Here is a 12,357-nt window from a genome sequence, read left to right on the forward strand (position 1 = left end):
ACTATCTCAACGGATGCAAAAGTGTTTTATAAAACTAATATAAAATCCATGATAAAATCTCTTAGCAAACAAGGAATAGAAGGCAACTTTTCTGATCTGAGGAAGGGTGGCTATAAGGAACCTACAGCAAATATATCATACGGTGAAATGTTGAAAGCTTTCCCTCTGAGATGAGAAACAAGACAAAGATGCCTGAAGCCTCCTTCTATTTAATGAGTAGGGATCCTACACAGTGTGATTTAAAAAAAAAATAGAAGGGGGAGAAATAAAACTGTCATCATTTCCAGATGATATGATTATATAAGTAGAAAATCCAAAAGAATACATGGGTAATTTATTATAATTAATAAGTGAGTTTAGACAAGTTGGTAGATACAAGGAAAATACAAAAAATAATTTTGATTTTAAACATCAGTGATAAACATTTAGAAAAAAATTAAAATACACCATCAAATATCAAATACCTAGAAATAAAGCCAACAAAAGACGTGCAAAAGTTTTACAGATGAAAAGAGATCTTAGAGAATCTTAACAAATGGAGGGACATACCAGATTCATAAGAGACTTAATTTTATAAATTTGTCAGTTCTTCCTAAAATGATCTATAGGTTTATTCATATCCTCATAAAAAATTCTAACAGGTTTCACTGGGACATGGAAAGATGATTCTAAAATGTTTATGAAAATACAAAGCACAAGAATAGCTAAGGAACTCTTGAAGACAGAAAGACCTGCTTTACCAGACACACGATTAACTATTGTAATTAACATAGAGGGGTGTTAGGAAAGGATAGACAAACTGACCAATGGATCAGAACATGTGCAGAAACACACCTGCCCAGGTATGGTCACCTGACTCACAACAGAGGTGGCAAGTAGAGCAGTTGGGAGGGTTGGTGGGGACATTTCAGATCCAAATGTGAAAGCAGAATAAGACATCCAGAAGACAATGTAGGAGACTATCTTCATGACCTTGGGGTATGCAAAGATTCCTTAAACAAGGCAGGAAACGTACAGCTACAAAATCTACATCCAAACACTGGATGGCAGAGCAATTAAGAACTATTCATCCAAAGGGTCCCAATGACAGTGCAGAGCTGGGGACCACACAGCTGTGAAAGGGGCTCTCCTCCCTCAGACACCCAGGTCCTGGCTCACTCCTCTTGTGTGTGGCAATAAGAAGCTGCTGCAGCTCCCAGGCTCTCACTCAGAACGTACCCTGACTGCCCCAGGGGAGTGTCCACGCAGAGACCGGGAACCCACAACCTATTTTACTCTCTGTTTTGACAACTGTGACAGATGCAAAGGGCCGCCCTACACAGATAACAATGACATCAAATAAGCAGGTCATTCATGTTTTTGCCTTTGCTTTGTAAAGGGAAGACAGTTTCAGGCCAGGGTCAAAGAAGGCAGAGAAAGCAGGCCAAGCGCACCTCCACCAGGGCGAACTTCTCCTCGCTGGTGTAGTTGTAGCGGGTGGCGCGCTCGTACTCCTCGGCGTTGTCCGGGCAGTCCTTGTTGGAGTACTTGTCGGTTGGGTGCACGAGTTTCCATGAATACTGGTGTGGTCAAAAAGGGGGGAGACAGCCACACTGAATGCGAAACGCTTCACTGCTGGTCTGACTCACAGGACCATCACCAAAGCTACCAAAGGTCAGCCTTCTATTGTTCACTGAGTCTGAACGTCACACAGTGGCATGTGTGCTCGCACACACACGCATACTATACATGCACACGTGGGCACACGCACACTACACGTGCGCACACACACAGACACCACACACGTGCACACATAGTCCATCTCCATGAAACTGCAAAATATTCTGGCAATGTGACTTCAGGTTCAAGTAATACATCAGAAACTTAAGAAATACATCAGGTAAAAAGGCCTGGATAGTTTATGTGGAATATCTAAGACTATAAGTGTTTCATCGCCATTTCTAAAAGAATCAGCCTTTCAAACAATCAGGTACCCATCCAAATATAATAATCCTTATCTGAGCAAAGTAAACAACAAAAGGGAAAATCCTCTATGACTTATGGGTATCCAAATCTTTCTATGCATCAGAAACCACTTTACTAATCCTGAACAAAAGAAACTGATGGCTAGAAATACACAGAGAGTGCTGTTTAAAAAAAATGAGAATTAAAAATCATCATAACAATACAAATTTAGTTCTATCAATATGTTTTAAAAGATAAGGCCCTTTATTTGTAATATATGTAAATGAAATGTACATTGAGCCATCTTAGAAACATTTAAATTAATATATACTCTTATTTCTAGTGCCAAAGATAAAAAGCCAATTTGTTCTCGATCCAAAGACCAAAGTTAATGCAGAAAAAAATATAATTTAGTCCAGTTTGGGAAGAAAAGCACTTCTAGCCAACTAGGGGGTGCATTTCCAAATAAAAGTGAGAGCGCGCACCACTTCCATCACGTGAGCACTCCACTGGGACAGCAGCTGCAAGCCCTGCAACGCCAGGTCGAAGAGCTTCCGGTACTCAGCGTCCGTCTTCTGAGCCTCCTGGCGGCCTGAGCCTGTGACCACCTAGAGAAGACAGAGCATCAAGAAGTCACAAACGTCCAGGAAACCACCCATCAAACCCAACCTAGGGGCCTACCCCAAATGTACACTCACAAAGTAGAAAATGATATGAGCACAAGACTCTTTAGTGCATCAAAAGGCAGAGCAACTGCAGAGCCCGCATGATGGGCACACGTAGCTCAAAACACAGAGAAAGGCCGCCACAGCCTGCGCTGGAGGGGTCTGCAGACCTGGTCCTTCCTGAAACATGAGCACAGTATGCTTCTAACTTAGCTAATAAAGGGAAACGTGCTCACGTGTGTATTTGCTTATATCAAATAATGAAAACTTAGATTTAAGAAAGTTTATCTACAGGCCAGGAAAGCAGAGGGTAGAGAGGAAGGCAGAGTTCTCTGAACATACCTCCTCTGACAGATCTCACTTTAGAACCACATAAACAGTTTATATATTACGATATAAAATTAAATTAGGGGGAAAAAGCGATCCCCCAAACTCAAACGCAAAATGACACAATGAACTGAGCTGTGTAGGACTGAATTGGCATCGTGACCACACAGAGGAACCACGTAGCGTAAGTGCCTAACATTAAGATTTTGGTTGCCAAGGCATCCATTTCAAAGACATCCATCTTGAATAAATATATTGCCAGCTACCCAAGTAGATAAAGAGCCAGCCCACCCATGAAGTTCCCCTTGTAGAAAGCCCATGGTGACCTAGATAACTGCCACCCGGGCTTTTCCCCTCCCACACCCTCATTCCTGCTCTTTTGTTTTAAGTTCACCAACAGTGAACCCGTGAAACCCTAGGCACCCCACCCTCAGCCTTGAAAAAGGCAGAGCCCCAGGTCTGTGCTCACTCCCTCTCTACCCATGACCTCGCTTTGGGGCTCTGGGTGTGCTGTGTACCCTCTAGGACCTGTGAGTAATCAAACTTGTTTTTCTCAAAGTTCCCTGATGGTCACTGCTGAGGGTATGCTGCCATTGTAAGGACCACAAGGGCCAGTCCGGCCACAATACTGGCTCTGGTGCTGGCTGGAGGTGGGGTGTCTGTGGGGACTGCCAAGACCAGTACAGGTCCAGGCATCACTATCTGTAGGCTGAGACCAACACAAAACAAATCACGTCAGTGACTTTGAAAAATAACGATTTGATGTAACATCCCCAGAGGAAGAAACCTAAGGACAAAATTAACTGCAAAATAAATCTGAATTTCTAGTAACTGTTATTAGCAGTGCCAGTACTGCTATTTTAAGACTGCTGAGTGTATACTGAGACATATATTCTGACCCCAGTCAAAATATGCTGGAGTCTTTAAGAACGAGGACTTTTACACCACGGGAGAAAAAAGAAAAAGGCAGAAAGAAACTGAAGTAGACTGACTAGAAAACAGTACTCAGAAAGCTGGTTTGTTTCTTTAGGTATGCTAGGGAATCAATTATTTTAACAACTGATGCATAAAGCAAAGGAATCCAGCTCTGGAAGGCGCAAGGAGCTGAGAGGACCACCAGCTGAGGCCTGGTGAAGTCACACATCAGGGCAGGGGAATGCAGCTGTCCACATCCCAGAGAGTCAGCTGGACCCCCCAGCAGCCCTCAGCATGGCCGCCGAGAGGCCAAATGGGCCGGGACAGTGGGAGCTGACTCTGACCAGGCCCCTGAGCCGGCAGCGTACAGGACACACAGGGGACAGAAATCATGGCAAATGACACCACAGGGAATGAGGGAGATGGTGGGGACAGGCATGTCGACCAACTGCAGTGTATGGAACTCATTTGGGTCCTGAGGCACAGAAACCTGGAAAAATACACCACTAATGATAATGAGCAAACAGGGGAAATCTGAACAATGACCCACTATTTAATATTAGGGAATACATTTGTTGGTTTTTTAGGTGGGATGGTACTATGGTTATATTTTAAAAAGGGCCCTTATCTTATAGAGACACATGGGAAATACTTTTAGAGGGAGTGCTATGTTATCTTGGATTGCTTCAAGCTAACCCAGACCGAGGCACAGGGTTGGAGGAATAATTGAAAAGGGGCGGGTGATTAAGCTCAGTGTGACACCTGAGGGGCCAGGACTGGTCTCTCCTTTTGTATGCTTGAAAATTTACGTAATGGAGAAATTAAACAAAAAACAAACAAACAAAATTTTTACCCAGAACCTGGCTCTGGTCACTGTTAGAAAGTGAACAGATCTGGGGGCTCTTGAGGACTCCGGGTCTGTGCACACCTGCACTGACATTCTCATGAACTATTCAAACCCAGCCGCTGTCTCTGCTCAGTACAAATCCTTACCCTCTAGTCAAAAGAAACTGAGCAAACAACTTGAAAATAAAATTTAAAAGATAACTCCATTTACAATAGGATCAAAAGGAATAAAACACTTAGGAATAAATGTAACAGAATAAGTACAAAGCTCGTACCCCGAAAATGATAAAACATTTTTGAAAGATATCAAAGAAGGACTAAACAAATGGAAAGACATCCCCCATGTTCATGGATTGGAGGTCTCAATCTTGTTAAGATGGCAATACTCCCCAAACTGATATACAGATTCAATGCAATCCCTATTAAAATTCCAGATGCCTTATTTTGTAGAAATTGACAAGTTGATCCTAAGATTCATATGGAAATGCAAAGGATCCACAAATAATCTTGACAAAGATGACAAAACAATCTTTAAAAAGAAGAACAAAGCTGTAGGGCTTATATTATCTGGTTTTAAGATTTACTATAAAACTGTAAAATCAAGACAGTGTGGTAGTGGCATAAGGACCGACAAAAGGTCAAAGGAACAGAACTGAGAGCCCAGAAATAAAGCCTCAGGAGTACAATCAATTGATTCCCCCCACCACCCAGTTTTACTGAGAAATAACTGACATACAACTTTGTATTAGTTTAAGGTGTACAATGATTTGATTTGATATGCATATATTGTGAAATGATTATACAGTAAGTTAACATTCACCAACTCACATGGTTACAATTTTTTTTCTTGTGATGAGAACTTCTAAGATTTACTCTCCGGGCTTCCCTGGTGGCGCAGTGGTTGAGAGTCTGCCTGCTAATGCAGGGGACACGGGTTCGAGCCCTGGTCTGGGAAGATCCCACATGCCACGGAGCAGCTGGGCCCGTGAGCCACAACTACTGAGCCTGCGCGTCTGGAGCCTGTGCCCCGCAACGGGAGGGGCCGCGATAGTGAAAGGCCCGCGCACCGCGATGAAGAGCGGTCCCCGCACCGCGATGAAGAGTGGCCCCCGCTTGCCGCAACTAGAGAAAGCCCTCGCAAGAACCGAAGACCCAACACAGCCAAAAATAATAAATAAATAAATAAATAAAGTAGCTATAAAGTTTAAAAAAAAAAAAAAAAGATTTACTCTCCTAGGAACTTTCAAATATGCAATACCATATTGTTAACTGTAGTCACCATGCTGTATATTACATCCCCAGAAATTATTTATCTTATAACTGGAAGTTTGTACCTTTTGACCATCTTCACCCATTTCTCCCAACTCTTGCCTCTGGCACCCACCAATCTGTTCTCTGTATCCATGAGTTTGGTTTTTTTTAGATTCCACATAAAGTGATATTAAATAGTATTTGTCTTTCTCTGTCTGACTTATTTCACTTAGTATAATGCCCTTTAAGGTCCATCCATGTTGTCACAAGTGGCAGGATTTCGCTCTTTTTAAGATTTTTTTGATGTGGACCATTTTTAAAGTCTTTATTGAATTTGTTACAATATTGCTTCTGTTTTATGTTTGGGTTTTTTTTGGCCACGAGGCATGTGGGACCTTAGCTCCCTGACCAGGGATCGAACCTGCACCCCCTTCATTGGAAGGAGAAGTCTTAACGACTGGACCGCCAGGGAAGTCCCAGGATTTCCTTCTTTTGTATGGTTGAATAATATTCCATTGCATACTATATACCACATTTTCTTTATCCATTCATCTGTCTATAGACACTTAGGCTGTTTCTTTGCTTTGGCTCTTGTAAATAATGTTATAATGAACATGGAGGTGTACAGTCAGTTGATTTCTGTCAAGGGTGCCTTCAGTGGGGAAAGAATGGTATTTTAAAAACAGAACTGGGAAAACTGGATATCCACATACAAAAGAATGAAGTTGGACCCTTAACTTATACCATATTAAAAAAGTAACTTAAAATGGATCATAGATCTAAATATAAGAGCTAAAACTACAAATCTCTTAGAAGAAAATAAGGGGCAAATCTTTGTGACTTGGGTTAGGTAACAGTTTCTTCATTATGACCAAAAGCACAAACAACCAAAGAAAAAATAGATAAAATTGGACCACATCACAAATAAAAAATTGTGCTTCAAAGGATACCACCAAGACAGCAAAAAGACACAGGAGAAAATATTTGAAAATCACATAACAGATAAGGGACAGAATATAAGAACTCACACAACTCTACAGTAAAGAAAAGGTAAATAACCCAATTTAAAAATGGGCAAATGACTTCAAGAGACATTTAAAAAAATTGGCCAATGAGCATATGAAAAGATACTCAGTTTCATTAGTCATTAAGGAAATGCAAATCCAAACCACAACCAGATACCGCTTCGCATTCACTAGGATGGCCAGAATCAAAAAAGCAGACAGCAACAAGTGCCAGCAAGGATGTGGGGACATCACACACTCACAGACTGCTGGCGGGTGTAACATAGTGCAACCGCCTTGAAAACAGCCTGGCAGTCCTCAAAATGTTCAACACAGAGGTGCCATAAGACTCAGCAATTCCATCCCTAGATATCTACCCAAGAGAAACGAAACCTTAGGTCCACACAACACTTGTATGTGGATGTTCACAGTAGCATTATTTGTAACCCACTGTCCATCAGGCAACAGCAGATGAACAAACCAACAAAATGTGGTGTGTCCAAGCAGTGGAGTATTATTCAGCCATAAAATTATTATAAATATTATAAATAAGCCATAAAATTGACACATGCTGTAACATGGATGAACCTTGAAAATACTATGTCAAATGAAAAAAGCCAGTCACCAAGGAGCACATATTATATGATTCCATTTATATAAAATGTCCAGTAGGCAAATCCATAGATAGAAAGTAGATTGCCACATGCTAGAAGGAAGGGGAATGGGGAGGGACTGCTATGGGTGCAGAGTTGCTCTGGGAGATGATGAAAATGTTCAGAAATGGACTAAAAACCTTTGAATTGTATAATTTAAATCAGAGAATTGTCTGGTATGTGGATTATGTCTTCATCAATCTGTTTAAAAATAAACTGAGCAAAGCTTTCAAAGGTGGATCTTTTTCCTCTTATTAAAACCATCATCTGATCATCAAGGCACGACAGCAGACCCCAGAAGGCACACAGGAACCATGCATGCTGTCAAGTGTTCCTATTTGGAAAGGTAGAAACCAGCTCTCTGTGTTGTTTGAGAGCATCTCATGAACTCAGTTCACAACTAAATCATGAAATCCTGGGGACTGGCCCCCATCTCTACTCTTCCGGCTGCACTGGCCTCTGCAGAGGGGTGAGCTAACGCTGCCTCATGGGGAGTCGGCCGCCCACCTGGGCTCTGCAAGGAGGCGACAGGCCCCAAGCATTTGGGCTGTCTTTCAGTCATTTTGGTTACATGATGCCAAGTGCTTGGGGGTGAGGGATGGAGTGCTCATTGCCCTGCAATGAGCCGGACCAACAGAGTTGCTCCCCCCAAATGTAATGGGCCTCCTGAGAACCCTAAGGTACCACGATCTCAAAAACCAGACCTGCGCATGTGGCCCCAGGTCCCCGGGTCCCTCTAGACCATCTGCAGCACCCACGGCACTGACCGCCGCTCTGACCCTGACCTCGGTGTCCGGTCCCCTAAGACGTGAGAAATGACGCTCCGCAGCTGCTCCTCCTCGCTCGGACCCCTGTCCCACCCACCCCACGCGCGGGCAGCATGGCGTGGAGCCAGGCTTGGGGCAGGTGTGGGGAATGTGGCCGGCCCAAGCAAGGACACAGAGAACCCAGCTGCAAAGCCGGAAGGAATTAACAAGGCCCACGGCCGAAGAGACCCCGCTTCCTCCAGCACCCAACTCCAGGTCTCCTCTGGGCACTCGACGCATCTGCCCACCGACTCGGAGGCTCCTGCACTTCCTCCCTCCAGACACGAAAGGGGCGCAAGTCAGAACCACCCCTTCTGTTCCTGACGTCCTCCACTCCCCCCACCCCTCTCCTAGCAGCTTGGAACCATGGAACTACACTAGGAAATGCATTTAATTCATGGTCTCACCTCAGTCCTCAGCCCCGTGTTAACGTTTTTCTGAAAAAAGAAGATGCTTTTTGTACAGCTGAACAGATCCAAACAAACTCCATTATATTTGCCCTGCCTCATCCATTATAATCAGTGCTTTTTAAGCACGCAGTGCTAAACTATGTTTCTCAAAGCGATCAATGGTGGTATTTGGGTGCAGAGAATACAAGGGCCACACCGGACCCCGTGTCCCCGGGTGTGCTCTGCAGGCAGAGGCCACTCACCTCGCTGTTGCTATAGCGCGCCAGCTCCGAGATGAAGCGCATGTGGTCCTCCCGGATCTGTACCATCTGCTCGCAGATGTTGTACTGTGGGCTGCTGCCGGAGGACGTGCACGTCCATCTGGTGGTAAAGGGGGAACATGCGTTACCTGACAGGCGACTGGCTGCGGGCACATGCACAGCAGGCCCGCCTACCACCCCGGGAGCCCCGCTGCAGCAAAGAGGTAGAGGTGCAGAGGAAACGTGGAATTCTCCGCATGGAAACAGAGCCGGGCCTGCCTCATCTCCCTGTGTCAGGGCTGCGTCCTACCTTATCATGTCTGTATTCTGGAAAAGGAACTGTAATTTCTCCTTAATCGGCAAACTACTTTCCACAAAGCTGAGAGGTGTTGCTGAATTCAGGACACTGCAACAACCTTGCAGGGCCCCTTGACAGATCACCGCAGAGTAGGCAGGAACTAATATTTCCTTATTACTCACATATGAAAACACAGCTATAGTACAAAACAAGTCAGCCAAGGACTCAGGGACAAAAGTTATCCTTAATGAGAGACTTGGAAATTAGACAGTGTTGCTATAACTAACTATGTGCACAACACACCATTTCAGCAGCAAACGGATACAGTCAATGTGGTGGAAAAACATGTATCAAGAATTAAATCTGTTGGACTTCTTGGGCAGAAAGCACGGGCCTTGCTTTGGGCTCAGAGCGGTTCCCTCGGTTCCCTTGCACTCAGCACCAACTCACACCATGTTTTAACAAGTTGGTCCCCTTTGCTAGAAGGAAAGGATTCAGAGTACCAGTTTTCAAGGTCATCAGTACACTATCTCAAGCAGCATCACTTTTTAACTTTCTGATTTTACTACAGGATTACGTGATGATTACGGCATTAGCAAAGGCAGCTCCCTGAGTGTGCAGTAAGCACACAAGGCCCAGGCCCTCTGCCAGGGTCCACCTTTAACACACTGGCCTCCCCTGCAGGCCCCAGACAGCATGTCCACCTCAGGAGAGGCAAGGAGCCCAGAGCCCGATGTCAACATCTGCCCACTCTGCGCCCACCCCCTGCGGCCAGACATAGGTGCTACGCCATTGGGCGGAGCTCTTGGAGCTGATTGTTGCACGCTCAGGCACCTGCCTTGGTGGCTGTGAAACACAGCATCTAATTGGTAATAATGGCCACCGACTCACAACAGATCATATTAAAAATAAAGAAAGTATGCATAACTCCTTGTTTCCTGATTCTCTTACTGATTTTACAGTTACTTATGATCTGGATCTGACTGTGTTTGTTAGGGTAGGAGGTGAGTTGTACATTGTTAACTTAAACTCAGGCATTTCCATTTATACCATGGAAATCAGCACACCCTCCAAATCAGAGCTCAAGTTGATGCTGAAGTGAAGAGAGATTAGTGAATGTAATTTATAGGAAGGTGATCACATATCAGATTTAATGGCAGATGTGTTAGGAAACAAGCTGGCACAGAGGCTGGCAAACTACATACAACATGGGCCCAATGCGACCACCTTTTGCATGGCCATAGAGCCACACAAAATGGTTTTTACAGTTTTAAAAAGTCGTTTAAAAAACAACAACAAAAAAGAGTATGTGACACATGTGGCCAGAAAGGCCTAACGTGTTTACAATTTGGTCTTCACAGAAAAAGACTGTTTACCTTTGAGTAACCAGATTGAGGTGCAACTGTATTTTTCAAAACCATGGCTGAATGGAGACCACGTGTTTGGCAAAAGTCAACTAAAGCATCCTCTGAAACTCAAGTGGCTATGTGGAAGCTGCAATAAAAAGTACTGTGTATTTATTATCATTTCTACCTGTGAGCTGCAGATGCTTTATGACAGGGATTGGCCATCTTTCTCAGGATAGGTCCGGAAAGTAAATGCTTTGGGATTTGGGGGCTACACGGTCTCTGTCACACATCAGCCATAGAGCCATCACCTTAAAAAAAACTCTTTAAAACTGTAAAGACCATTCTCAACCACAGAGACCTTGGGCCTGGCCTGGTTGGGTCCTTGGGTGATAGCTCTGTACCCTCTGTAAGTTACAGGTAAACATCCAGCCGCTCCCCAGCAGGCTGCTGTTAAGCTTTTATAAGCACCCAGAGCATTTGGTTATACTTCCGTACTTGTGGCCAGCACTAACAGAACTCTTTGGGATGATGGAAAAGTTCTATATCTGTGCTGACCAAAACAGTAGACCCTAACTATTAAATATTTGAAATGTGGCTATCCTACTAAGGAAATAAATTGCATTTGTAAATGAATTTAAATGCAAACATCCACTCGTGGAAAAGGCTACCATATCACGCATTCGGTTCCACGTGGTTGAAAATGTCAAAGGTGGCATCTCTGGATAGATAAGTGGAGTGTTAGGAACCACAGTGAGAACACTGCAGAATGCTCTAACTGGACAGCTCACTCTGCCTACCGAGATTTATTTTCCTCATAGTGGGCGCTGGTCTTGATGTATCTTGCCAGTTCTATTTGCATGTCCCCGAACAGCGGAACCACCTGGAGCTGCTGCATTCAAAGAATAAAAAAAATCCCAGGGTCATTAAATATGTTTAGTCACCAAATACAATCGCAAGAAGAATGAATAATGCTAATAATTACTGTGGGTTGAATGCTATCTCTACAAATCACTTACTGCAAAAAAGTTGTAAACAACTTCTACGTTCACTTTAAGAAGAACAAAATAAAAGTTAAAAACCAACTCTCATAAAACGAATTCAAACATTAAAATTAACCTACCTTGTTGCTAGATCCATGGTCATAAAAAAAAAAAATCAACTGTATTTCTATATACTAGGAACAATTAGAAAACAAAAATCTAAAGAGAAAAAAATTACAATAGCATCGAAAAATAAATAAAAAGTATATATTATTAAATCTAACAAAATATGTGCAAGGCTTCTAGACAAAAACAATACCAAGAATTCTAGAGAAATTTTTAAAATTCTAAGTGAATACAGAAATACATTAGGTTCATGTATTGGAAGACACGGTATTTTAAAAATATCAATTCTCCGTAAATTGATCTATAGATTCAACGGAATCCCAAACAATATTCCAAGAGGAAAAATGGTTTATGGGTTTTCTGTGTGTATGTGTAAATCAGCAAGTCAATTCTAAAACGTATTTCAAAAGATGGAGGGACAATACTCAAGACAATTGTGAAGAACATAACTTGGAGACTGGTAAGTAGACCTGCTGGAAACCTACAGCAACTAAAGCCAGCATGGCCCTGGAGCGCAGGTGCAGACCAGTGGGGCAGAGCAGAG

The 12,357-nt window shown here is 43.3% G+C and overlaps 1 protein-coding gene across 3 annotated transcripts in view; it reads right to left on the minus strand.

The window, feature by feature from the left end:
- Window positions 1-12,357, minus strand: part of CYFIP1 (cytoplasmic FMR1 interacting protein 1) — a 94,833-nt gene that overhangs the window by 42,326 nt on the left and 40,150 nt on the right. For 2 of the 3 annotated variants that reach the window (XM_059927755.1, XM_059927756.1), the window contains exons 10-13: window positions 11,505-11,596; window positions 9,064-9,181; window positions 2,430-2,552; window positions 1,434-1,559 (exon numbers count right to left, since the gene is read on the minus strand). In XM_059927755.1, coding sequence (XP_059783738.1) covers window positions 1,434-1,559; window positions 2,430-2,552; window positions 9,064-9,181; window positions 11,505-11,596 — 459 coding nt within the window. The remainder of the gene's footprint in view (window positions 1-1,433; window positions 1,560-2,429; window positions 2,553-9,063; window positions 9,182-11,504; window positions 11,597-12,357) is intronic. The other variant, XM_059927757.1, reaches the window with a different exon arrangement.

Source organism: Balaenoptera ricei, chromosome 7, assembly GCF_028023285.1.
Source record: "Balaenoptera ricei isolate mBalRic1 chromosome 7, mBalRic1.hap2, whole genome shotgun sequence".
Lineage (NCBI taxonomy): Eukaryota > Metazoa > Chordata > Mammalia > Artiodactyla > Balaenopteridae > Balaenoptera > Balaenoptera ricei.